Source organism: Agaricus bisporus, assembly GCF_000300575.1.
Source record: "Agaricus bisporus var. bisporus H97 unplaced genomic scaffold AGABI2scaffold_1, whole genome shotgun sequence".
NCBI classification, from domain to species: domain Eukaryota; kingdom Fungi; phylum Basidiomycota; class Agaricomycetes; order Agaricales; family Agaricaceae; genus Agaricus; species Agaricus bisporus.
The window spans coordinates 2,915-27,544 of NW_006267344.1; the positions used below are offsets into that span (position 1 = coordinate 2,915).

Below are 24,630 nucleotides of genomic sequence, written 5' to 3' on the forward strand. Positions count from 1 at the left end.
CGAATAGTCTACAGGTCGTCAAAAGAGTAGCTACGTGCCAACAAGAAGCCGGTTTTATTTTATTAACTATGTGAACCGATTACACATCAATAAGATAGCCATAGCAGTTATACTACGAGCCCGAGACAAAGCAGATCAATAAGGGGCATACGTCTTCCGCTCGACTCAGAGCTCATCAGTATCTTGCGGAAGTCATCGCACAGGAACGTGGCCCGAATTTCAGTACCCGACAAGTTCCTCCTCGCCCACGCGCCAGCAGTCAATTCCCAATACGAAGGCATCCAAGCGCACATTCCCAACCTGCCAAACCGACGGGTCGGTTGTCTCGGTCGACGAGCCTGTTCTCCGCTGCGAGATGTCATAGCTCTTTTGTAGAATGATGGTAGCCAAAGAACAGACTTTGGAGTTGTGTTAATCTGTCATGGCGCAACATTCCTCTTCGTGGAATATATCCCGAGTTCTATACGGACAGACGAAGTGTTTTGTGTCGATGCGGTAGGACATGAACGCGTTGCCGAGGTAACCACACACGGAGCAAGCAAACGGAGAATGGAGCTGACTGAGCCAGCCACGGAGGGTATCGGCGACGGCGGTGAACTGATGGGGGTCAAGCGAGTTTGAGAGCAGGGTTCGTGGCATGAGCAACAAGAGAGGATGTTGGAATAATGCAAAGACTTGCAATTATGTGATGAGGATATCTGGTCGATTGTTCCCAACTTTACACGTGGTTTATTAGATCTGAATATGAAGAGTTTGCGGTAAGTTCTGGTCGAGGTAATTGAATAGTAGTCGGACTCACCAGTAACTAGATCTTTTTGTTTGTCGTGAGCCCAATTCTCATCAAACTGCCTCATATCTATCTGCAACCCAAGGCGCTCGTCCTGTAAAGTTTAAAGTAGAAAGAAAGGTGAAGCGGCTGTTGATGGCTTCGCGAGCCTTGAGATGATGTTGTTGGATTCCAAGTTGAGCAAGGCACAGCCACGAGTATTGTGTGTGGTTAATTATAAGTATGCTATGATATGCGAGCCATTGATGCGTCGGCAGATAAGCTTAGAAGTAAATCCCCAGATAATCCACCTTATCATTCCTCCCGCACTTCGATGACTGAATGACTCAACCAACGGGAAAAAGACCCGCAGCCTTCACATTGAACTTCGGAGAACAAATGAATAAGATGAAGACATTAGAATAACTCTACGATTGAAACTAAACGAATTAAAAGAAACATGAAGTAACACAAATGGATTGGACGCTACTTATGTCTTCTTTTTCTTATTTGAACGCTTTGTAGAAGACGTCGAAACGGAGGGCGTCGCAGGCCTCGATGAATCCTTCTTCTCACTCTTGACCACCTCATCAATGCCACGTTTCTGCAACTGATTAGCATATTCCCAAGGAGCGAGGAAGACAGACCCACCTTGCCTTTCGGCTGCTTCTTCGCAGCCTCCTCTTGCGCTTCCAGCTCTGCCTCCTTCTCGATCATCGTCAAAAGCGTATTACACCGCCTTTGCAACTCCTGCGGTGTCCTGCTCTTGAAAAACCAGTCGAAACGGAAAACCGGAAACTCCGTAATATCCTTCTTAATTCTTTCATAAACATCCTCCGTCTGCATCCCGTAATGGAACAACCGGCAAAGGAGATACCGATCCTCCTCCTCACTGTATACCTTCCCTTTCGTGGTTGGATAGTTCAACTCTAGCTCTTGCATCGGGTACTGCACAGAGTTGATCTTTTTGCCGAGGAGATACTCGAGCGTGTCGCGTTTGTTACGTTTAGCGGCACCTTCAGAGACGCGTTGAGCGATACGCTCGTATTCAGGGAGAGTCTTCCACTTCTTGATAAACACTTTATAGTAGGCGGCCATATCTTCCGGCGTCTTATCTTGAATTTCTGCGGCATATATGTCCATCGGTTGATCCCTGGTGAAAAATTGACGAACAGAAATAAGTAGCATATAAGCGTAACACGTACCAGCCATGAGATTCCAAGGCGCGAATAAATTGTTGAAAGTCACGCCGACTCCAGTCACTAAAGCCTTTTTGTGCATACTCGTCTTTTAACGCCACCTCCTCCTCTGTCAAAGGTTCCACCGTATCGATAAAAAGTTGCGCAGCAGCCCGTTCATCCTCTAATTTTTCCGGGGTATCATCTTCACTTTGAGGATCACGCGCAACGGCAGGGATACCATTCAGACGCTAGTGATATGAGTTGATGCCAAGTAGTGACAGGCGATCAACATACTTTATAAACGGCAAGCTCGCGCTCTTGCAAAGCAGCTAACTCGGGAGGGAAGAATTGAAAGTCTTGACTAAACATCAGATTAGCAGATTCTCCTCGTGAGGATGTAAAAAAAAACTCGCATAGCAATCTGTTTCGGCGCCCTGGGCATCTTGGGTGCTTTTTCAATCTTCGACGTCCCGGCCCGAAGCGTATCTTTGAAGTAGCTGTCTACCGAATAATTCGACTTGCGCTCCCGTTTTGATAACGAAAGGAGGTTGAGACCAAGTTGCTTGCGCTAAAATAATGACAATCAGCAATGAAACATAGGCAGAGAGAGAAACACCGTACCCCCGTTCGGAAATCCTCACCCTCCCACTGCTGCACCGAGGCGTCTGACTTGAAATTACTCAAGTCTTCAAGATTGAGACCTTCGTACTTGTTGTTGAGCTGCGCAGTTCGCTCTTCACCACGTTGGATAATCTCCTCAATGTCGTCGTTCACAAGCACGCTATATAAAGTATTATTAGACCTATAAGCTGTGCACGAAAGAAACACCTACCCGTCGCTCGAGCTAATTATTTTTTCCGCCCCATGTGTAATCATCTCTAACAATTCCTCTTTGCTTGCTGCAGCTACGAGATGTCCCAACACCATCAGTGCCGAAACACATAGCTTGATGTACAAACTCACCTTTTGCTGCTTGCTGCGCACGACCTTGTTGGATGACAAGTTGGTCCAACCTCAACTTCTGAGCGGCGCGTTCCAGCATCCTTTCCTCGACACTTCCTTCTGTGATGAACCTAAAAACATAAACTTGCTTGGTCTGTCCAATACGATGTGCACGATCCATTGCCTGTAGATCCGCTTGAGGGTTCCTATAGCACCATCGGTAAGCAAAAGCATTCCATGCGAAAATAGAAGCGAGCGTACCAGTCACTGTCATAGAGAACAACGATATCCGCTGTTGTCAAGTTGATCCCGAGTCCACCAGCACGCGTCGTCAAAAGAAATATGAACTTTTCGCTATCAGGTTTGTTATACTCGTCAATTGCGAGTATACGATCGTCGTGAGCCGTTCCACCATCGATACGACAGTATTCTATAAAACATTTCAGAGTGAGGTTGGAAGAGAACCAAAAGGACGCACTATATTGCCTGAAGAGACAATAGTCTTCTAGAATGTCTAAAACGCGGCTCATTTGACTAAAGATCAGAACTCGTGATCCTTTTGCCTTCATGGACGATAAGAGTTTATCGAGAATCATCATCTTGCCAGAATTTTGGATTAGGTGTTCATCCGTCGTGTAGGGCGGACCTGGTTCAGCGCCGTCGAAGAGATATGGATGGCACGTTACTTTACGTAGCTACAGGGGGTTTTATTAATATGCAGACAAGGGAGAGAGCACGAAATCGACGTACCTGCATGACCATGTTCATCAACCGTGTCTTTCCTTCTTTCTTCCCTGTGAGCCCATTGACGGCGTCGATATCTTTCTCCAAGACTGATCGGTACCATTTGCGTTGCATTTCCGAAAGGCCCACGTATATATTAATTTCTTTCTCTATAAGTTGGTTAGAAACGAATGATGATAGCACGAAAGATAACAACGAACTGGGTAGAAGATTTTTCTCCACGTCCGACTTTACGCGCCTCAACAAGAACGGACGAAGGATCTTGTGCAGGGCCTCGACAACCTTCTTACTTTTCTCCTCTTCCTCGTCCGTTCCTGTCGAGTCCTTGTGCAAGAAATCGTCAAGGTCTTTGTAGTCGACGAAGATTTCTGGACAGATGAAATTTAACAAGGCAAACAGTTCCTTCAAGTTGTTTTGTAATGGCGTTCCAGTGATGAGCAACCTTCCTCGACTCGTGAATGCGCGGACAATTTGTGAAAGTATGGAATCCACGTTTTTGATACGGTGAGCCTCGTCGATGACAATGTACTCAAATGAGAACTTCTTGAGTACGGATTTCTCGATGAGGCACATTTCGTAGGTAGTGATACAGACTTCAAAGTCTTGTGGAAGGAGCCGGCTTGAGATGATTTCGGCTCGTTCGTCCTTCGTACCCGCAAGAGTAATGATATTGAAATCAGGCGTCCATCTGGAGAATTCGCGAGCCCAATTTTGGAGCGTTGATTTGGGAACGACGATGAGATGTGGACCAGAAGTATCACGATAATGTTTGAGATACGCCAGGAAGGAGATAGTTTGGAGTGTTTTGCCGAGACCCTGGAAAATGTGAGTGGATGGAACACGTGTGACAATATCGACGGCTTACCATCTCATCAGCAAGGATGCCGTTCAAGCCATTGTGGTGAAGGGAGACCATCCAATTCAAGCCTTGCAGTTGATATGCACGCATCATACCATCAATGACTACCGGACGATAAGTTAGACATCCAAAGGGAATAATGAGGGGGGCGTACAGCTGGGGGACTCCTCGAACACGAACGGTTGGTCATTTCCATCCATACCAAGCTCCCCATCCTTTAAAAGCTCCTCGTCTTCCTCCTTCTCCGAACGACGGTGACGAGCATCTGTGCCGCTACTGAAAACATGAGTTAAATGAGGAATAGCTAGTTATGATAGTAGCTTACGCGGCCTTCTTTCTCCCTCGGCCTTTTGGTTTGGGCTGGGAGTCCATCAAAGCGGCATACTCAGGGTCCCGAGCTCTCTAACTGGCTGGTAAGGCTCAATAGATAGAGTGAAAGCGACGAACGCACCTTAATGTCGACAAAGTATTTAAATAATTCTGTCTGTCCGAGGAGGTAGGAGTAACGTTTCACTGCATCGGCAAGCTGCAGAAGGATGGGTGAGTCCCGGTATTTCATGGCAAAAGGAAAGCAGCGCACCTTGGTTTTATCCATCTCTTCGCGCTTTCTATGCAGCTCATTCTCGTCTGCTTTGCGTCGCTGCTTCTGCATCCTCCGCGCGACACGTTTCGATTCCTGGGTTTGAACGGCAGAAGTCCCCTATGATGATATATATGTCAAAACTCGGAGCAAAGAAGTGACATTCTACGCACTTCAGACTCCTCGGGCTCGCTTATAAGTTCATCTTCTTCCATGCCCTCGTCGACATACTCGCTCTCGCCGTCTGCACCTTGACTAGGCTGAACGAAGTCAATGACATATGCCTCTGTCAGGCTAGTTGAGCCTTACCTGTCTGGAGACGATGTTGCTGGGAACGACGTCGCTGAGGATGTCGTCGTCTTTGAGCTCGCTAACAGTGAATTGCTATTACAGCTATTGTGAGCAATAATTCTGCACAAATGAGGAATAAAAAGACATACGCTCATGGTCGGTGTTGAAAGCGATGATGGGTGGCATGTGACGTAACGCGTTGTGTGACCACATCTGATGCCATCAATGTACTGCGTTCCTTGAGTCGATCCAGCACATTGCCCTTCCTGAAATTCATTCCCTCGCCAAGGGGCGAGCCAACAAAGTACTCTCAATCACCGGTGAAAAACCGCTTGCATGTCCTTGCGTTGGTCGATATTGTAAACCGTCCGCCAGCTCGGTTCATCAGAGAATTCTCAGATATGGAATTGCCAGGGAACGGTCGTGACAGGCTGTCATGGTGATTCAAGATAATCTAATATTCCTTCAACAAAGACCGATTTATGCCAGCACTTCTCCTTACCCACTCTCTGCCTAATGATATTCCTCCGGTCGGTTTTTCATCTAAGCACTCTCATCTCCACAGTTGTCCTCTTCACTCGCTATACGACCATTGGTCCTAAGACCAGGACAAATCACCGCCTTTTACTACTGGTTTTTGTATACTCTAACAAAATCAAAGCGGATAGCGTTGTATTATACACAGGCGCAGCGAGGCTCGAGCGGCACGGATAGACGTTTGTAAATTCAACTATACAAAATCCTTCGTAGTTCTGGTTCTGCCTACAGTATACCGGCTATACCGAGAGTATAAGAATCTATCTGTTTATGATATGTGTCGCGGCTGGAATTCGATTTGTGATCCTCTGTTCACGAAGGCAACTACGCTTGGCTCACATGCAAACGAACCATCGCCATACTCCTGCATCTGTTGATGACCAGACCGAATATCGCAAGATAACCATCATCTGAAGCTTCAAGTGATTAGTTTGATGCCAATCAGATCGTATGGGGTACTTAGTAAAAAAAAAGGTCAGGTCTTGACAGTTCTACTTGCAAATCAAACAATCAATAGAGCCCCTAGTGATGGTGGCAAACCGTAGCTACCAGCGCCCTTGAAGAAAGTTCTGTCAGCCACGAAAGTATAATTGAGCTTAAAATTTGATAGATTGATCAATCTTTCCGGTATGCCTTTTAAGAGCGAAGAACTTCAGCCTATGCTCATTACTCATTCTTGCGGCGGTAATACTTACTGACCCTCCATTCTCGAAGCTACCTTGATACATTTCCGCAACTTGAATGTGAGCCCTTCACGGTTTTCCGGTACTTAAGTCATACTTAATATTTTGTTGAAGCTCAAATTTTGAACTCTCATGACGCCACTAGCTCCAAATCGTCGAAAGTTGTCAGCTGAACAAGTCGAGCAAAGCGCTCGAGATCCAACAGCCGCTCTCTATGATGCGGTTGCTCGCTCTCCTCCAAGGCCCGTTGAACCCCTGCCGACACATATCGACATCTCTCGAACCGCGTCGCCTATCCCAATGGCTGCCCGCTTCTCCGATTCACACTTGCCCCTTGACGATTCTGTCGTGACAACTCGATGGAGAGTCTTGCTCTATCTCATCTCTACAACTGCACTCTGGGTTTTTGGCGGTATCTTCTTCATGCTCTTAGGTATCGGGTTAACTCAAGTCATTATTTTTCCAAGAATTCACACGTGCCCGTCCTCTGCAACCTGCGAAAATTCGTATGACCCCAATAACGGAAATTCACTCCAGCTACTTCAGTCATTTATGTCTTATTGGCTGAAGGCAGGCCTGATGATAGCCTCGGTTGGGATATTGAAACTGGCCGCATATCAAGCGTGGTTTATCCTCATGCATGAGGGCAATACGGTCAAGGATCTTGACCTGAACCTTGGCGCTATCAGAGGTAGTGTCACCGACGCGTTTTTCCTCTTGTTCCGAAAACACAATCGTCTCCTCTCTATTTTTGTTTTTGCACTCCTGGGTGTCGATACAGCAATTTCGTTGATCATCGGTCTGTCCATCGATAAGCAGAGTGGGACGAAAGTCGTTGATTTTACGTATAACGCAACCTCGAGGTTTCCAGATAGTAGTCTGTCACATCTCAACAGTGATGGACAGCTGAAGGCGACTCAAAAGTCGATTATATGGGCTTTGGATGGCGATAAGAGTCATGGAGGAGCCCTGCGGGGGTCACTAGTTGTACCCGGCGACAGGAGCATTCAAGCCACCAACGCTCTTCCAGCGGGACCTAAGATATCCGGGCGGTTCGAATGCGAAGGATATAGTAATTATACATTCGACCCGGAATCTTCACCATTGCATCAATGGTATATAAACGTCGGAGATAGGCAATACATCGCCAATGCGAAGATGAGTTTGCACGTGGCGATGCATGTTGTCGACACCGCCGTAACGAGGTATTTGTGGGTGAGCAACACCACCGGACTCATTCCGAATGCCACCGCGACCGAGGATGGTGGGATGCACATCGCCTTCTGCACGCATTGGGTGGAGATGGTGCCGGAGGAGCCGAAGAAGGCAGGATATGACTATTTGAATGCCAATGCGGCGTTCACTTCTGGGTGTAGCGATGAAGCAGGCTCCGAGACTTGTGTGGCGGATTCGGTAAACAATGCAATCCTCAACTGGTGGGGCGGTGTAGGAACTGCATTTTGGCATATCTCATGTCGAGGTGGAGTTTTGGGCCCCGTGCCATCAAGGAATGACGCGGAGAGGTATTGCTCGCTTACGCAGGAGCTGTGGAAGGAGACAACAATAGCCATGTTGGATGGGATAACGCAAACGGCTCCCACGAGTATTCCTTCCTCTCAGAAGCTTCAGGCTGGTGTGGAAGAGTTGAATAGACAGAGATGGTGGTTGAACGCTGTTATTCCTGCCGCAATTTTTGTATTGTATCTGGTTGGATTGGTGTACACGTCCCTGCGGAGTCAGGGTAATCCCGCACCCAAGAAGTTGAATCTGGACGAGGTAGTACGAGCGGCGCAGACAGATCATATTCATGACCTCATTCTAATGGGTCAGTTGAAGAAGACCCCTGTACGATACCATAGTCAGATTGGTTTCGTAGATAGTCATAACCACTCTGGTACATAATGATATAGTGGGGCCGACTCCTTGCGACACCAACAGTAATGACGTACTTTATCCAAATGTAAATGTCTCATCTGTGGGCCGTACCTATATAAGAAGCTACGGTTCATCTGGAAGACTTCCATCACACCATGAATTTCTTGAGCGGTAACAAGAATCAGAACGAAAGTCAAGGGACCAAGAAAGAAGGAGGAGGTCTCATGGGCAAGGTCAACGAGACGCTTGGTGGCGGTCAAGCTGGAGAAAAGAAAGAAGGTACACTGTCTCTCTGCGCATAAATTCGGCAGTCGTCTGATATACTTCCTAGATCCGCTTGACAAAGGTAATTCAACTTGGAGCGTAACACGATGAATGTATGATACTGACGCGAGCAGGGGTTGATTTTGTGCAGCAGCACCTCATGGGCCAAGGTCCCCAGAATAACGAGGGAGCGGCTGAGCAAGCCAAAGACGAAACCATCAGTGACTCCATTCGCAAGGGGTACAAGGGGGCGACGGGAAGCGACTTCCCCGTGGCGGACAAGTAGAGATAATGACATCATCAATGATAACGTAGTCGCTAAATCAGTATTATATCAATTTTACTTGATCGATTCCATTTCATCTTCTTTCCTCATCAATGTCTGTTCGAGCAAAAAGCAAAGTCTGCCTCATGTATGTTTCGGATCTGCGAACGACGTAAATCTTATTTCAGCTGTGAATAGAGTTCACGATGGCTGGGGTATTGCCGCAAAGAAAGGCTTAGACGGCAATGCCATCGAGGCTGCAGACACTACGAACATGGATAGCATCGCTAATGATCATTCTTTCCGCACCCTTCATGCCTCTGGAACTGCAGTGGGCCTCACCGACGGTCTCATGGGCAACTCTGAAGTAGGGTGCGTTACAAATGCTTCCTTACCGCGCCTTATTTTCAATCTGCTATTCCAGGCATCTCAACATCGGTGCGGGGAGGATTGTTTGGCAAGATATCGTCCGTATAGACGTGGCAATCAAGAAAAGACAATTCCACAAGAATTCTGTCCTCCTAGAAACCTTTGAGCGCGCCAAGAAGGGTAATGGGCGTCTTCACCTGTTGGGACTGGTTAGTCCTGGACCTCCCCGTTTTTTTCCGATCACACCATCATGATTGATATCGTTCTCGTCTTCAGATATCGGATGGCGGTGTACACTCCCATATCAACCACCTTTTCGCTCTCCTAGAGACTGCGAAGGAGGTCGGCGTACCTCATACCTATGTCCATTTCTTTGGCGACGGCCGTGACACTGCCCCTCGATCAGCAGCCGGGTATCTCAAGGACTTGTTGGAATTCATGAAGAAGGAAGACTATGGCCGCCTTGCTACAATCGCTGGGCGATACTACGCAATGGATCGGGACAAACGCTGGGAACGCATCAAGATCGCTGTCGAGGGTCTTGTAAATGGAGTAGGCGAAGACAGCAAGGGGCAGGACGGCGCTATCAACACAGTCGAAGAGAACTATAAAAAAGACGTTACAGACGAATTTTTGAAGCCAATCATTGTCAATGGCGATGAGGGCCGCATTAAGGGTACGTATATTCGATTTTTTCCTATTGTTAATGAGTAGATTAATGTTGTGTGGTTCACAGATGGAGATACCATGTTTTTCTTCAACTATAGATCTGACCGTATGCGTGAGATTGCGACTGTTTTTGGTCAACTCGAAGACGTCGTTGATACCAAGATACCCAAAGACCTGGTAATGCAAGTTATCTTACTCGAATTTCTTTCACTGACAATAAAACAGGAAATTGCAACCATGTCTGCTTACAAAGTAGGATTCCCGTTCAAAGTCGCTTTTCCACCGCAAAAGATGGACAACGTCCTCGCGGAGTGGCTTTCCAAGCAGGGTCTTAAACAGTCTCATATAGCTGGTGAGTCCGGAGATCACTGTCCTGAAGTTTACTTAACGCCGCTTTGTTAAAGAAACTGAAAAATATGCACACGTTACGTTCTTCTTCAATGGAGGCGTTGAAAAACAGTTCGAAGGAGAGGAGCGTCATATGATCCCTTCTCCCAAGGTTGCAACCTACGACAAAGAGCCTAAAATGAGCGTCCTGCAAGTCGCGGAAAAGGTTGCTGACGTTCTCAGGAAGGGTGATCATGACTTTGTCATGTGTAACTTTGCACCTCCCGACATGGTTGGTCATACCGGCGTCTATGATGCTGCGGTGGAGGCTGTCAGTGCTACTGACAAGGCTGTCGGAGAAGTTTACAAAGCTGCGGAAGCTGCGGGTTACATCCTTCTGATCACCGCTGACCATGGTAACGCTGAACAGATGAAAGATTTGGAAAATGGATCACCTTTTACTGCGCACACAACGAATGTTGTTCCCTTCATCATGTCTGGAGATCCGAAGCAGTTGAAATTTAAAGAAGACGACAAGAACGATGAAGAGGAAGGTGCACTATGTGATGTAGCCCCGACCATTTTGGATCTTATGGTGCGTTTTACAAGTGATTACTTTGTCAGATTGTCATTGACGCGATCGGCCATTTGTAGGGGGTGCCTCAACCTGAAGGTATGGATTTCTACCTAGTACGGCCTTCATCAGTATTAATCACATATATGCAGAAATGACCGGACGTTCGCTGCTAGCTAGCGGGGGCAAGGACGCAAAGAAAGAAGACAAGAAATAAGGATAGAGTGACAATCATACAATGCCATAGAATGGACCTAGAAGTTCAAAGTGCTCATACGAAATTATCTTTTTGGGGACTGTAGAGTAGAATGTAGAGTAGCCATAGACTCGTAACAGGCGGAATCATTGAGGAACCTGTTGATAATTGGCTGATTTGATGTCCGTGTCGTTGATCATTGGAGTCGCGGGTGCTAGATGGCTGCCAAACCGCCCTTAATCCTATTGAAAGGTTTACGTCGACTGAAAATAAACCCTCTCATGGACAACCCTGGTATATTTCTGTCGAATCGTGTCTATGTAGATATGTGCGTGATGATAAGAAGGGGAGCAGAACTCCATGGCTACAAATGATTGTATCTACAAGGCAGTCGGCAAATTCGACCGCTACTTTGATTATTAGAGAAGGTGGATTGGATGGATTGATATGTGACCTACTCTTATAGTAGTGTTCTCTGGCGAAGGAGCTTGTTCGCTTTGACTCATGCAGGTCGTGACTCTCGTTTGCGGAAGTAGTTTGACTGTTCGTCCGCTTCGGCCTCGTCCTCCTCAAGTTCATCCGATTCAACTACCTTGGGATGTGGAGGCGCTAGATAGTGAAATTCTGATGGTGGATGCGCAGACGGTATGTAGGAACCAGGGATGCCTTGCGCCGAGTGGAAGCCATGAAAGTAGCTAGCATTCATTGGATAGTTGTTCTCTTCCCAAACGGGATGATAAGAAGGGAATTCTCGAGTTTGGACATTCATCCCCTGCGGAACATCTGGAACGCCTTGCAGCGAGACGTCTACAGGCAATGGGCCAGGTAGCATGATCGGATTCATCCCTTGTTGAGTACCGAAACCAGGGTGAGAACCGAAAGGTATTTGCGGAGCTCGTGAAGGCTCCGTGGCACCGCCATCTCGTGCGCGGTAATCTTCACGAAAACCAACACCTGGGTACTGCATACCGCCTATCCTTGCGGCCTCCGCTTTTCTGGCCTTCCGTTCATTCATTGCTTGTAACAGAGCATCCTTATGGGATAATTCCGCCTTCAGGTAACTCGACATGTTCCCGTCCATGGGCTGTAGAGTGCCTCGAAAATGACCTAAGGACTCATAATTGAAAAAATGTTTATGAATCGAACAAATCAACTTACTGCCGGGCGGTAGGTCATTTGTAACGCGACGAACCAAACCCGCTACGCCTTCCATTAACTCCGGGATATTAGGGGGTGGCTTATTAACGTTGTCCCCCTCGATGATAAAATTGCTCGAATTCCCAAAGAAACCCATCGCTATTAAGAGGAACCCAAAAGGTGGCGGTTGGAAGATATGGGGGAAGTCTTTACAAGAACATGAGCGGACGATGGTTTAAATAGATTAACGGAGGTTCTGGTGCAACGTGTAGTACACATGCTTCCTTCAAAGCGCCTATGTTGTATGAAAGATGACACCGCATTCTATGTCAAGGGTTCAGAAGAATGACATGCTGTATAGGTGAAATCGAAAGAACAAGCATCGCCTAACTGCTCCTCCACACGTGGTTGCTAGTCGTTACAAAGGCTGTGGACAGATTGGCGCCGACGCCATCCTAAACAAGTGAACAAGAGTTTATATTTTCTTATTCCGGCGATCATTCACAACGTAATGTTGATGCTTCTCCAGATCTAACGAAGTGAATATATCGCAATACAAAAGGGCAGGAGTACATACCATGAGCCCACATTGCTGCTCCTACACGATTCGAAATCATGAAAACCAAGCCGATGATGGGCAGACCTTCTAGGAGGGCCGCCGTGAACCCAAAGGCTGTGTGTGGTTGTACAACAAGACGTGAGAAGCGAAAAAATGATGGAAGGAAAACAATGATAGCTTACCACGATAATCCCATTTATGTTCTTCTATAAAAGTTGTGACTTGATGATCCGTCATTTTCTTTGCTTCAAAGTACTACAGAAAGTGAGCAAACGAAAGATTCGGCGGGAAGCATATCCTACACGTCGATGGAGATGCCGAGATGTTCCAAGGGCCTTGAGCCACGCGGATACAATTATGCCTATGAAAGGGTAAAAGTCGAAAGGTAATAAGAGAACTAAGCGGAAAAGCTGGTCAGTGATGAGAGAAAGCAGGTGACTGGTATTTCCTACTTCGTTTCAACACAAAGCGCCCAAGCCAAGTGCTGATGACTTTGTCAAAGGTCGACATTTCCGGTGTAATGGGCGGTGGTTGGTCCCATTCCTCGATGTATGGTTGCCAGAAATCGGGCCCTTTTCCACGAGATTCCACGGTATATGTCCATGCGCGGTCCCTTGCAATAGCCATGTTGCGGCGGAGAAAGAAGCGCATTATTGTCGTCACCTGGCCACCGATAAGAAGGACAGCAGCGTCTAGTGGCTGTGTCAATGTCAATGTCAAGATGAAACACTGCATGGCGCTCGCACAGGTATGGACATTGAATGGAATCTGAAAGCCAAACATGGTGTTTGTTGAGAGGCCAGTGATCTTTGGTGAACTTGAAGAACATCAGAAAAAGTAGAAAACGTTGAAAGTTCGTGGTATCGTCGTACTTCCTGAGAAACATCTCAATGAACTTTCTCTGAATACCAAAAGCTAACAAAGCCTATGTAGCTGATCAGAACTCTTCATTTTTCTGTTACACTGGCTGACCACTCACCCAAATGCCCCCAACAATAGCGCCACGCCTAGCGGCATGCCTGCACTTGTCCCAGGTAGGTTTTAGGAGGATTTCATCAGTCAGTAGCCGGTAAGCGCCAACAACGACATAGGAGGGAGGAAATTCGAGTCGTTGCGTTGCTCTTGTCAATTCAGGAGGGACCGGCTCTTCCTTATGTTTTTCGAAAAGCGCGTCCTGGCCTTCGAAATCGTCCGCCGCTGGTGACATATGTGGAAGGACAAAGAATCACGCGTGACCAAGTCTTAATAAGTATCCTCCCACAAGCTTCGTTGTCTCCGGTCACACACCACAATACTCAATGTCGGACCCTAGGCACTTACCAAGCGAAGAAGAACTGAAGAAAGCGGGGGACTGTAATGTCTTGGATAGCCAGGGCAACGAGGTTCAGTTTTCCTCAATTTACTCCGCCAATAAAACGATTATCGTTTTCATCCGTGAGCCTTTCTCATTAAGTGTGAAAAACGTATTTTTGACTCGTCTCTAGGTCACTTTTTCTGTGGTGTACGTTCTATATACAAGGTTGAATGACAGTGACTAACTCTGATGACTTATACAGAGATGTCAGGTTTGGGAATTCAAGACCGCACCGGCAGGTTACTGACCTAGGAACATTAAACAGGAGTATGTTACCGCTCTGGCCAACATCCCCAAAGATAAATTAGATTCCTCAAATGTCAAGGTAGTGGTTGTTGGCTGCGGGGATTGGCAAGCCATCAAAGGCTCTGGTTACGCTGGTAAGCACAAGTTCAGTGAATGCAAGGACCGATGGGTTATATAACCATTCTCTACAGCGCTAACGAATCTTCAAGGAGACATATTCACTGATCCGACGCGAAATTTATATCGTGCTTTGGGAATGAACATCGAAAATTTGGAGACCACCCCATCTGGTGAAAAAAAGCGGAGTTATATCAAGAAGAGCACCGTCAGCGGAATATTATCGAGTGTTTGGGTACGACTTGCGCTTTGTTTTAGCTTCGTATGGAGGGGTTGTTTATACTATATTGTAGAACGGTCCATTGAAAAACCCGAACCTGCTGGGTAAGCAAGGTAATATATCTCAGTTGGGTGGGGAGTTCGTTTTTGGTCCCGGTAAGATTTCTGTTTGCCTCTGGTTTATCTGTCAAATTTACTATATACGTTACTCAGGAAATGTTTGTTCCTTTGCTTCGCGTATGCAACACACGGAAGATCGTAAGTTTTTACATCCATAGCTGCATCAATTTCGTTCTTATGTCTGTAGATGTCGAGGTTGACGACCTGCTCAAAGCTGCTGGGGTGTCAGGCTCTTAAGCCTCAGTCCTCATTGTCTGTTAGGTTTTATATTAGGTTAAAGCAAGTTACATGTGTGGTTTTAGAACCAGCCTAACGATGCCGAGGTAGGAGCGCTACAACTACATAAATAAATGACGGAAACACCTTCCTATTGAACTATCTACCCACGCATTTCCGGAACTCATTGTAAGATACGACAATAGTGTGTGAGTACATTCGACCTAGATCAGGTTATACGTTCATTACACGTCCGTTCAATCATGTCCCAGAGGTCGCATCATACCATCAACCACGGCGCTGGTAGTTTGGCGGAAAGGATTACTTGGTCAAATCAAGAATCCTTCCTTTTGCAAACCCATGACATTCTTCGGATCAATCCTCTTCTTCAAATCCCTCATTTTATCTAGGCTCTCTCCGAACACCTCTTCCACGGTTGTTCCCTTTACTGCATAATTCGAATATTTGACATCATCCCAACGACCTTGACCTTCCTCTACAACAACCGTCTGCAACTCTGTCCCAACATCCTTGATCGATTGTCTGAAATATTCGACGTCATCAGGCGATGTATAGTTATACCAGAAGCATGACGGTGTTATTGGGTTGGACGGGGAATGAGGGAACGCGGATGGGAAAGTAGAATGTGAATTTTGATTGTAGAACGGTTCAGCGAACCAATAAAAAGTTGCTGCTGATCGTTCATCTTTGAGGGCTTTAGCGAAGGAGGCGTTTACTGATGTTTCGACAGCTTGAAGGACCGGAACGGTATATTGGAGGACGGGTACTGTGTGAAGATATGATCCGACTACACTGAGGAGAGTAAATGTGAAACAAGATACATCAGGGAATGAAGGCACTGCTCACGGAGGGAAAGGAGTGTTCTTCACGAATTGACTGTGAGTAGTGACTTCAGTGGTATCACTAGTCGATGGGATAGAAAGGAATGCTTTGAATGGAGCCGGTGACGAATCAGGCGCATCGTAGAAAAATATGATTTGCCAAAACGCCTGTGCACGATGTCAAAAATAACCATTGTGATACTTGAAAATAGCAAACCTTCTCTTTGGTTAGCGTATAAACAGCTTGCAATTGAGCTTTCACATCCGTATTTTCTACGCTGAATTCCTCGACGGCTTTCATGATTTCATCATTGTGCTCGATCGAGTATGCAATCGTTCCCCCCTGCAAAGAATTGTTACCTTGGATTGCTTCCAAATGAAAGATAGAAGTTCACCCAAATATCGCCTGTAGGCCACGTCTTTACTGTAACACTTGTGATGATCCCAAAGTTATTCAAACCACCTCGGAGCCCAAAATATAAATCAGGCTGAGATGTTTCGGTGACGTTGACAAAAGTCCCGTTTGGCAACACTAAGTCGAATTCGACCACGTTGTCGGAGGCTAAACCATGCTGATTGGTATACCAGGAAAGCCCGCCGCCATAAAGAAGACCGAGTCCTAAGCATACATTAAGCATCCTGGCAGTTCGTCAACGCCGAAGGAAGACATACCGACACCGGGAATTCTTCCTCCAACTACTGTGACATTCTTTGGTTGAAGCATTTCATATATCGCATCCCACGTCCACCCTGATCCTAATTTCACTGTTTGGGCGTCTTCATTATAATCAAAATCGAGAAGATTCTGCAGCGAGACCTGAACCCCAAACGTAGATGAAAATCCAGGGTTAAATACATGTCCACCAGACTTGACCTAGGTTGTTATCCCGAATGAGTAGGGCGACAACAAAAATAAATCAGGAGACGTACAGCAAATGGAGAACGAATGTCATCTCTGCCAAGTACTTTTACCTGAAAGTATCGCCAAAGTTGTAGTGAATCGTCGAGAATTCAACGAAAACATACAATCATCTGAACTTCCTCGGGAGTCATTGGTGCAACTCCGCATGTTGAGTTCTGTCCTGCCACTTCCACATAGTGCCCTATATCTTGCAGATATTCCGAAGTTCCTGATTAAAGGTAATTTTTTAGAAACGTTTCGAGGAAATAGGTAGGGCACATACCTGGGAAATGTACGGCGTGAGGAATCTGTTGTTTCAATACGGCACACGCTGCCACAGCCTTCTCGTGATCGCTATTTCCCCATGATGCGTAAGGGAAGAGCGAAAGAACAGCTAGCGTGAAAACGGGGAATCGAGTGAGAAGCATCATGCTCTGCGTCACTCGCGGTGACTTGTAACTTTATAAGTGTCCCCTGAGGACGAAACAAGCATGGAAAGTTCCACTTGATGGGAGCCATTTGGAATGACAGCTCCAAAATTATGGCAATAGAAGTGTGATTAAAGCCTCCGCTGAAGTGGGAGCGGGCGCGGAGGTCTACAAGTAGTTTAAAAGCTTTGATGTTTCGAGAAAGTTTTCTACGGAGAGGAACCGTATTTTGAACTTCCTGAAGAGTATAGGAAGCGGGTATGAAAGTGCTCAAGTATCAGTATCTTGAACATCGGGGCAAAGGACTGCTTATCATGCTCCGATTCGGCGTCCTAATTTTAGATCGTACCAATGATTCTCCAATGATAACCTTGCTGACAGGAACCCTCAGATTGACTTTGTTCTTTCCACACGAGCTTGACGGGTTTCTCGGCGGCGCCAGGAAATGTGTCCAGTGTGCCTCAATGAAATCCTAATAGTACTGCAAATGGATTGATTTATTCCACTTCCGCCACGCGTTTCCGAAGGGGAACATTCTGATCAAGATAGTCAAAAGTGCTTTCCGGCAGCAAACCATCCTTCACCATAGCTTCCAACAAATCCCTCGTCCACGTCCTACAACTGTTGGTAACCGATTTCCTAGAAAACTTGATTTGCGACGCCAACTCCAATATCCTATCCCGTTGCACCCTCGTATACACCCCCAGATCCAATTGCTGATTCCCACTCAACGACGACGGTGTACGTTTCCTCGCCACAGGCGCATAATACGCATAGTTTCCAGGATTACCGGTAAGTTGAATGATTTGTGAGATGGCTATGCCTTGGTTGGAAGTTCCGTTGGACCAGTGGACCATGACGTGGCGGTCTGTGAGACTGCCTTTGTAGTCGGATCCGAAGCCTAGATCGTCGGCTTGGAATGTGATGGTTTTGTCGGTGTCGTCGTCGGGGAATTGGTCATAGATGTCGTTTGGGATACGTCGTCTTGCTTTTTTGGGTTCCATGATGGAGGTACGGAGTCAAGTTACGTACGATTGATGCAGACTCTCATCATGAACCTGCCCAAGTCGTACTCGGACCTTGAAGCTTATCCCCTCATCTACCGTGGCCCATGCACGACCGTCGTCCTTGTCGCACCTGACATCCTCCTCAAATGGTACGGTGGTGAAGAAGTACATGTCCTGCATTTCGCTCGACGCCATTTGATTCCCGTACCTCGAGTTCTCTATCACCGCAGAAGAGCACCGTATTTTTGCATGGAACAGTGTCGCGGCGTTTCACTTGAGAAAGTGATCGATACTATGTCTTCTAGCGACCTCGTTCACATCGCCGATCAACTCTCGTCCATTCTCACACAAATGTCTTCCATCAAGTCCCGATTCATCTGTTCGGTCAAGAACCAGGCCCTCCGTAACTTTTTCTATCCTTCGTCGTTCGAGCCCAAGCATCCCTTTTCGAGTGTCAGCGAGTTTTACGACTACTATCGAGACATGCTACGGTGGTGTTCTACAGACGAATGGCTAGATTCGTTCTTTCATCTTTTACCACGTAACGATGCTATCCATTTCGTACATGGAGACCTCGTACCTCCGAATATCATGGTGGAGGATTCGACGATCACGGGTATTATCGATTGGGCTTCAGGTGGATTTTATCCTTCTCATTGGGAATATTGTCGAATGTGGCAGTATACATCTGGGAATTGGGTATATATCTTGGAACGTGTATTTCCTGGTCGGCCGCGTCGGATGGAGATTGAAGCGCATAGGAAACTGATCAGCATGTTGGCCAATAACTTTTAATTATTTATAGCCGACACCTACACTTTTTCACTTACTATGTACAACAACGACACTCTACCCTGGAGTCATCAAGTATCACGAATTCTACGACCGACATATCCTACATTTACTACTCTATCCCGTGCGATACACCCCAGTGGTGAAATTTGGAAGCATATATTCAGCGTTTGCGTCTACTCTGACTTGGCGGGTCCAGGAAAGTCCACTACTACTAGGCGATTTGTACGGATTGAACGAATTGGGTTGAGTGGGGTTATTCTTTATGAGATACCGGGTATATGCGTGCAGGAGGGGATGTGTATGGCGAGATTGTTGGAGGTGACGAAGGCGAGGGTGGTGTATTTTCCGGCGTATGCTTGTACATCCTTTACGGTGAGCTTCGTTATTTATCTAAGGATGTGGAATTGACGGTGGTGGAAGATGGGACAGGTCATGCATGCATTTTTGACCAATGCGACGTACCCTGCGCGAGATGGATTTGTTGATTCGGAGAGAGATGATTCGCTTGGCCCTCCTATTTTGTGTATATAGCAAGCTATTAGCGTGGGACCCACGAAACCTTAACGGGGATGTTGTTCGGCAGCCAGACTAGTAGAGACAAATGATGAGAATGTATGGGAAAGGAGAGACAATAATCCTCTACTTTCTTCTCCTTTGATGCAGCGGGTGTGGTCCACGTATCTCGACCAGCGTGGTGGTCAACGAGAGGTAAGCAGCAACCCTTGATTTCGGCGCTTAATAGCCGGGATTGGATGGAAAGTTCCGTCGGCTTACCTCTTCGGCTTTTTTTTCTCCCTCCCAACCAACAACGATCTCTTGCAGATGGATAACTCTTCCCCGTAAGTCTCTCTTTCACCAACGACCATGTCTCGCATTCACCCCACCAGTCATTCTTCTCGTCGCAACTCCTTTGCCGGCTCAGCCTACTCCCAGGCTGCCTCTACCAGGCACATCCTCTCCGACCCCGCAGACATGGGCTATGCAACCCCAAAAACCCTCGCACCCAGTCCTTTCAACTCCCTCCGCGCAGATTCCACTGGTGTCTCTCTCTCCGTCAACTACGTCCCCCACAAGTTTTCAGATGCCATGCTGGGCGGGAGCACACGTAAACGACGGAACAACGTCGAGTCCACCTTTGGCCTTCCCAAATTCGGCGGTGGTGTCGATGCTTTCAAGAGTGGTGAATCCAGAATTCCAGGTCTCAATGACGAAGACGATGCCGGTGGTCTAGGTGGCAAAAACCCCAGGACAGGGAGACGCTCACGATGGACACGGTTCAAATGGATTCTCTTCTTTGCCAACATCCTTGTATGTTTGTTCCTCATCTTCTCTTTCCCTACTCTCACTCTTCATACAGCTCTCTGGCTACGCCATCGTCGCCCTCATATTCTGCCTTCTGACCTGGTTCAACATCTGGAATCATGCCGATATCGTCCGCGTAGGCAATCGACCTGAACTCGTCTTGTCCACTATTGCCGCTTCATTAGGCATCTTTACTTCCTTGATAGGCTGGGCTGGTATCCTCCTCAACAACCGCGGCTTCCTCGCTTGGTACACCCTCCTCCTTTGGATCTGTCTTGCCTTTATGTGCGCACCTGGTTATATCACCTACAAGAAACGCACTTTCAACCTCGAGGGCAAAATCAACGCTCAATGGTCCAGGGGTCTGGGCTCCGACGGTCGTCTAAGGATTCAAGATGAGCTTCAATGTTGCGGTTACTTTAGCCCGTTCATTGAAGCCACCGTATCGGCCACCTGTTACGCACGCAGTGTTCTCCCGGGTTGCAAGCTTCCTTATATGACGTTTGAACGCAGAATCCTCCAGAAGTGGTACATTGTCGTCTTTTCCGTCATCGCTCTTCACATCGGCATCATCATTACTGCCCTTCTCTGCTCAAATCACGTTACATATCGATTCGGAAAAGGTATGATGCCTAAAGCGTATCGCCTCAGTATGGACAGTATGGCCGTTGTCATGGATAACTATGCTCAGTGCGTATTCACATGGTGATCAACCCCATTTATATACTGATGATACCGAAAAAGGCAATTGGCGCAGCAACATGGACCTGAGGCCGCGAAAGACATTCTCGCTCGTTCGACGTTGAATTTGAATTTATCGACGTCCGAGTTGTCAACGCCTGTCACGACGATTCATGGGCATGCCAAATACGAATCACTCACTAGTCGGCCAAATTGAACGCCGTTGTATCAACACACACACGTTTTTTATTACACTCACTTATCTGACCATTCGCTTGTTGTTGTGACTTTTATAAAGTCGTCCTCTCTTTTTGATATATATATATACTTATTTCCGCAGTAAGTAATTTCATACCCCCCGGTTGCTTTCTTTTTTTTCGGTATATTGTATGTACCACTTCTTTTCTTTTTGTAGGATGGAAATCTTGGGTGTATTTCGAGCAGCTTTGAATACAGTTTTTTTGTGTCTTTTGTCAAGATGGAGTCGGTGTGAGGGAGAAGAGCAGACACCTGTTGACGAGGACAGGGGACTCTTGATGATAAAGATAAATAGTACGTTCTGTATTATTAAGTAGTATAAAAAGTGAAGAAACCTGTCACCTTGAGATTCGTTCCTTCTTTCTCCCTCTCAAGAATATACTACTTATTCTGCCTTGAGCGCACTACTTGCGCGGGATGTATTGATAAGGATTAAACGATCGTGATTAATGTTCATGTAGGCTGTACAAGGTTTGCGCTCCCTGTGGCGGTGCGACAGCTCAAACTGCACAGTACAAGCGTTTTCGTCTTACCTCACACTTTTCGCCAGTGCATGATCAATGTGGTGATGTTCAAAACACGAGGTGACAGCCTGAAAAAGCTTGGCTTGAAAAAATAACTTCATGAAGAACAAACCTGTAGCACCTACAGGCTGCAAGCCCTCCAAAGGCCCAGATGGCGTAAATAAACACACACAACATAGCCACTGACGGCGATATATATGAGGGATCCCACCCACGTCCCCACCGCCCTACCATTCTTCTTTTGAATGCCTTACTTTAGCTCCAAGGAATTCCGTATTTCAGACGATGGTTGTATCATCATCCTAAAACGACCTAAAAGCGATGATTCCGAGGATGCGATCTCGAAAGCCAGTGAGATAGACGATTCTTTATTATACAATGAAACAAACACGCCCCAAAAATGCTCATTGCTAAGTGTTCACCCCACAGATTCTGGCATAGGACGAATGATCGAGATAGGACAAGGCGCTGCGACCCGAGTAATTGCGACTCCGGTTGTCAAAGGTGGGAATTTTGGGCGGCGGTCACCAGTATCCAGAAAGTCTCACAACCCCAGTTCAACACATACACTACCACATAAAAATCCAGCTTTAAATTCGCCAAGCCAACCGCCGCCCCGGTCGCCAGTGTCCAGACAGTCTCACAGCCCCAGTTCACCTTGGGATATTCCTCCAGAGCCAAGGGCTTCTCCACAAGATACACGATCGAGTCGAAGCCAAGGTGTCCCCGGTTCGACTGATATGATCGGGAATTCGGTGTCGGACATTTCATCACCAAGTGGCGTTACTGGTCCTTCCCCAGCCCCGGGCACTACCGCCAATACCTCGTCTACGTCATCTCCAAAGAGTCCAGAACAACCGAGCTCCGTCTCCAGCCCTGCTGGATATCCTGATCCAACCCCGAAATCTGGAAACAAGGCCTCGCGACCTTCGACCAATAGTTCGGGTGGGAATGAGGAGAACAACACGTTGACGAAGATGGGGATGCGGTGGTTTAAGAGAGTCTTCCCATATCCAAGGGACAGGCCGAACAATCCGCTCAGACCACAAGGAGAATCAGATAAGGTGTAGAGCGCGAGTGTCCGGTTCCGGTTTCGTATGTTTCACTTCTTTAGATCATTCTTTACATATGATGATCTCCCGTGGTGTTATTGTGACCCAAGCTATCCTGTTTTTCAGTAATATACCACGGGGTTCAACGGTAGGGGATCGTTCGGCTGCCTGCCCCTTGGTCGAATCGGTAGGAGAACTGCTCGACTTTTTTTAGATTTTTGATATGGGCTATGTATGTGCTTCAACTATATGTATACTATTGTGTCTTTGTATTTTCATCGAATTCAAGGAGATCTATTGAGGGTACGACCGTCATGGTCGGTCCATCTCAATGCTACAGATACAAGTACATGTGCCCCCTTGAACCACCGCACCAGCCCATTGGTTTCATAACACTTCAATATTTCGCGCCTGTTATCCAGAGGTTTCATCCCTGTGACGACGTGTAGGACGAAAAACGGGGGGATAGCAATAAGTGACAACCGTTTCATCTGGTGGATAGGTCGCAAAGGCGATGTGTGTCTCTAGGATTTGCGTTACGGGGTTTTTGAAGAACGTGGGCATGGTGCCGACCATGGCAATTCCAGGAATGACCTAAAAAGAATTAGATGAAGAAACAAAAGCACCAGAAAATCACTCAACCTTTTCCGCCAAGGGAGGGAGTCCCACTGCGTCCCTGTTGTCGTTATTCTCGGTAAAGGCTGCGATTGCTTCTGCTACCAGTTGAGCTCGTGCGTTAGTGGGTTCAGTATCCTCCGGTCTCTTGTCTTCCTGAACAAGGAGAATGATATCGGTTTTCATACGGTCAAGAAGGCACACATCAGTCTTCGCGTGTTTAACTTCACCACATATGTTGAGCGGAATATCCACTCGCCGTGCGCGCTAATCGGTCCTTGCGAGCATAACCTAAGTGCTTGAAGAGTACGACGACGAAATTATCGACGGGCAGTTTCACCCTTTGCAGGGATCATTGCGAATTGATGAGCTCGGCGTGGTGGTCTTGATTGTTCAATATCGCTGGATCAACTACAGGATGCGGCAATGCCTTTGATGATAAAAATTTTGCACGTTTCAAAAGCCACAGGTAGACGGTCCTACGTGCCTGCACACCAAAGAAATGGAGGGCTTCCTGTTGTTTGAGGTTGATCTGATACGAGGCTAAATCGTAGAATGTCCAGTCATTGTCTGATTTAGATGAACGGATGAGATTGGCCATGGGAATTAGTACTTGGGGCTGTGGGCCGCTGCTCACGCGGTGAGCCCGGCGGATTTGTGTCCTAACGCTGAAGAAGTTCATGTCCTGCATTTCCCTCGGCGCCATTTGATTCCCGTGCCTCGAGTTCTCTATCACCACAGAAGAGCACCGTATTTTTGCATGGAACAGTGTCGCGGCATTTCACTTGAGAAAGTGATCGATACCATGTCTTCTAGCGACCTCGTTCACATCGCCGATCAACTCTCGTCCATTCTCACACAAATGTCTTCCATCAAGTCCCGATTCATCTGTTCGGTCAAGAACCAGGCCCTCCATAACTTTTTCTATCCTCCGTCGTTCGAGCCCAAGCATCCCTTTTCGAGTGTCAGCGAGTTTTACGATTATTATCGAGACATGCTACAATAAATAGTACAATTGAATTAGAATCGTGTTACGAGGAAGAGGGTGATGGAGCGCCGTTGCTGCGAACGGCGCGACTTGTGGTAGTGAACAAGACAGAAGGATGTTCGGCTCCATTTCGTGTTGCTCTGACTG

The 24,630-nt window shown here is 47.0% G+C and overlaps 11 protein-coding genes across 11 annotated transcripts; 7 read left to right on the forward strand and 4 right to left on the reverse strand.

Moving 5' to 3' along the window:
- Positions 1-236: 236 nt before the first annotated feature.
- Positions 237-962, reverse strand: AGABI2DRAFT_189137 (hypothetical protein). Its single transcript, XM_006453700.1, has 2 exons — positions 800-962; positions 237-738 (listed from the first exon to the last, which is right to left on the reverse strand). Exon 2 carries the CDS (start codon positions 637-639, stop codon positions 412-414), a length of 228 nt encoding a protein of 75 aa, XP_006453763.1. The 5' UTR covers positions 640-738; positions 800-962; the 3' UTR covers positions 237-411.
- Positions 963-1,151: 189 nt separating this feature from the next.
- On the reverse strand, positions 1,152-5,526 carry AGABI2DRAFT_175561 (SNF2 family DNA-dependent ATPase). Its single transcript, XM_006454916.1, has 20 exons — positions 5,513-5,526; positions 5,382-5,456; positions 5,246-5,332; positions 5,073-5,192; positions 4,944-5,018; positions 4,818-4,894; positions 4,647-4,768; positions 4,499-4,596; positions 3,834-4,449; positions 3,640-3,782; positions 3,368-3,584; positions 3,151-3,319; positions 2,911-3,095; positions 2,780-2,852; positions 2,569-2,728; positions 2,361-2,515; positions 2,242-2,308; positions 1,972-2,195; positions 1,418-1,919; positions 1,152-1,370 (listed from the first exon to the last, which is right to left on the reverse strand). Exons 1-20 carry the CDS (start codon positions 5,516-5,518, stop codon positions 1,257-1,259), a joined length of 3,285 nt encoding a protein of 1,094 aa, XP_006454979.1. The 5' UTR covers positions 5,519-5,526; the 3' UTR covers positions 1,152-1,256.
- Positions 5,527-6,715: 1,189 nt separating this feature from the next.
- On the forward strand, positions 6,716-8,485 carry AGABI2DRAFT_113535 (hypothetical protein; the record flags this gene model as incomplete). The annotated part of the gene is made up of 1 exon (XM_006453701.1): positions 6,716-8,485. One exon carries the CDS (start codon positions 6,716-6,718, stop codon positions 8,483-8,485), a length of 1,770 nt encoding a protein of 589 aa, XP_006453764.1.
- Positions 8,486-8,613: 128 nt separating this feature from the next.
- On the forward strand, positions 8,614-9,008 carry AGABI2DRAFT_62215 (hypothetical protein; the record flags this gene model as incomplete). The annotated part of the gene is made up of 3 exons (XM_006453702.1): positions 8,614-8,737; positions 8,790-8,804; positions 8,857-9,008. The coding sequence occupies 3 exons, from the start codon at positions 8,614-8,616 to the stop codon at positions 9,006-9,008; spliced, it is 291 nt and encodes a 96-aa protein (XP_006453765.1).
- A 74-nt stretch (positions 9,009-9,082) lies between these two features.
- AGABI2DRAFT_189140 (hypothetical protein) lies at positions 9,083-11,297 on the forward strand. Its single transcript, XM_006453703.1, has 9 exons — positions 9,083-9,135; positions 9,186-9,359; positions 9,412-9,565; positions 9,633-10,032; positions 10,093-10,202; positions 10,251-10,377; positions 10,430-10,947; positions 11,007-11,025; positions 11,079-11,297. The coding sequence occupies exons 1-9, from the start codon at positions 9,101-9,103 to the stop codon at positions 11,141-11,143; spliced, it is 1,602 nt and encodes a 533-aa protein (XP_006453766.1). The 5' UTR covers positions 9,083-9,100; the 3' UTR covers positions 11,144-11,297.
- A 103-nt stretch (positions 11,298-11,400) lies between these two features.
- On the reverse strand, positions 11,401-14,030 carry AGABI2DRAFT_189141 (hypothetical protein). Its single transcript, XM_006453704.1, has 10 exons — positions 13,798-14,030; positions 13,691-13,743; positions 13,565-13,635; positions 13,271-13,510; positions 13,121-13,215; positions 13,001-13,073; positions 12,837-12,932; positions 12,281-12,790; positions 11,581-12,229; positions 11,401-11,529 (listed from the first exon to the last, which is right to left on the reverse strand). The coding sequence occupies exons 1-8, from the start codon at positions 14,023-14,025 to the stop codon at positions 12,735-12,737; spliced, it is 912 nt and encodes a 303-aa protein (XP_006453767.1). The 5' UTR covers positions 14,026-14,030; the 3' UTR covers positions 11,401-11,529; positions 11,581-12,229; positions 12,281-12,734.
- An 86-nt stretch (positions 14,031-14,116) lies between these two features.
- Positions 14,117-15,111, forward strand: AGABI2DRAFT_147179 (hypothetical protein; the record flags this gene model as incomplete). The annotated part of the gene is made up of 7 exons (XM_006453705.1): positions 14,117-14,252; positions 14,303-14,319; positions 14,438-14,552; positions 14,610-14,770; positions 14,829-14,910; positions 14,968-15,012; positions 15,062-15,111. The coding sequence occupies 7 exons, from the start codon at positions 14,117-14,119 to the stop codon at positions 15,109-15,111; spliced, it is 606 nt and encodes a 201-aa protein (XP_006453768.1).
- AGABI2DRAFT_181818 (hypothetical protein) lies at positions 15,089-17,261 on the reverse strand (the record flags this gene model as incomplete). The annotated part of the gene is made up of 8 exons (XM_006453706.1): positions 15,089-15,903; positions 15,958-16,100; positions 16,150-16,275; positions 16,328-16,551; positions 16,605-16,806; positions 16,863-16,904; positions 16,959-17,062; positions 17,117-17,261. The coding sequence occupies 8 exons, from the start codon at positions 17,259-17,261 to the stop codon at positions 15,420-15,422; spliced, it is 1,470 nt and encodes a 489-aa protein (XP_006453769.1). The 3' UTR covers positions 15,089-15,419.
- Positions 17,262-18,562: 1,301 nt separating this feature from the next.
- AGABI2DRAFT_196303 (hypothetical protein) lies at positions 18,563-19,063 on the forward strand (the record flags this gene model as incomplete). The annotated part of the gene is made up of 2 exons (XM_006453707.1): positions 18,563-18,719; positions 18,786-19,063. The coding sequence occupies 2 exons, from the start codon at positions 18,563-18,565 to the stop codon at positions 19,061-19,063; spliced, it is 435 nt and encodes a 144-aa protein (XP_006453770.1).
- An 809-nt stretch (positions 19,064-19,872) lies between these two features.
- On the forward strand, positions 19,873-21,423 carry AGABI2DRAFT_189143 (hypothetical protein). The gene is made up of 4 exons (XM_006453708.1): positions 19,873-19,902; positions 19,951-20,371; positions 20,421-21,055; positions 21,110-21,423. Exons 1-4 carry the CDS (start codon positions 19,886-19,888, stop codon positions 21,261-21,263), a joined length of 1,227 nt encoding a protein of 408 aa, XP_006453771.1. The 5' UTR covers positions 19,873-19,885; the 3' UTR covers positions 21,264-21,423.
- Positions 21,424-22,073: 650 nt separating this feature from the next.
- Positions 22,074-22,898, forward strand: AGABI2DRAFT_113543 (hypothetical protein; the record flags this gene model as incomplete). The annotated part of the gene is made up of 1 exon (XM_006453709.1): positions 22,074-22,898. One exon carries the CDS (start codon positions 22,074-22,076, stop codon positions 22,896-22,898), a length of 825 nt encoding a protein of 274 aa, XP_006453772.1.
- Between the last annotated feature and the right edge of the window lie 1,732 nt (positions 22,899-24,630).

Coding starts and splice junctions, on each gene's coding strand:
- AGABI2DRAFT_175561 (XM_006454916.1), bottom strand. Junction 3,585..3,639: donor TGATGAACATGGTCATGCAG/GTACGTCGATTT, acceptor AACCCCCTGTAG/CTACGTAAAGTAACGTGCCA. Junction 2,853..2,910: donor TGCGCAGCAAGCAGCAAAAG/GTGAGTTTGTAC, acceptor GACATCTCGTAG/CTGCAGCAAGCAAAGAGGAA.
- AGABI2DRAFT_189140 (XM_006453703.1), top strand. CDS start 9,101: ATGTCTGTTCGAGCAAAAAGCAAAGTCTGCCTCAT. Junction 9,136..9,185: donor AAAAGCAAAGTCTGCCTCAT/GTATGTTTCGGA, acceptor AGCTGTGAATAG/AGTTCACGATGGCTGGGGTA. Junction 10,203..10,250: donor CCAAGATACCCAAAGACCTG/GTAATGCAAGTT, acceptor ACAATAAAACAG/GAAATTGCAACCATGTCTGC.
- AGABI2DRAFT_189141 (XM_006453704.1), bottom strand. CDS start 14,025: ATGTCACCAGCGGCGGACGATTTCGAAGGCCAGGACGCGCTTTTCGAA. Junction 13,074..13,120: donor CTCGGCATCTCCATCGACGT/GTAGGATATGCT, acceptor CACTTTCTGTAG/TACTTTGAAGCAAAGAAAAT. Junction 12,933..13,000: donor ACATAAATGGGATTATCGTG/GTAAGCTATCAT, acceptor AACCACACACAG/CCTTTGGGTTCACGGCGGCC.
- AGABI2DRAFT_189143 (XM_006453708.1), top strand. Junction 20,372..20,420: donor TCTTCTTTGCCAACATCCTT/GTATGTTTGTTC, acceptor CTCTTCATACAG/CTCTCTGGCTACGCCATCGT. Junction 21,056..21,109: donor GTCATGGATAACTATGCTCA/GTGCGTATTCAC, acceptor ATACCGAAAAAG/GCAATTGGCGCAGCAACATG.
- AGABI2DRAFT_189137 (XM_006453700.1), bottom strand. CDS start 639: ATGCCACGAACCCTGCTCTCAAACTCGCTTGACCCCCATCAGTTCACC.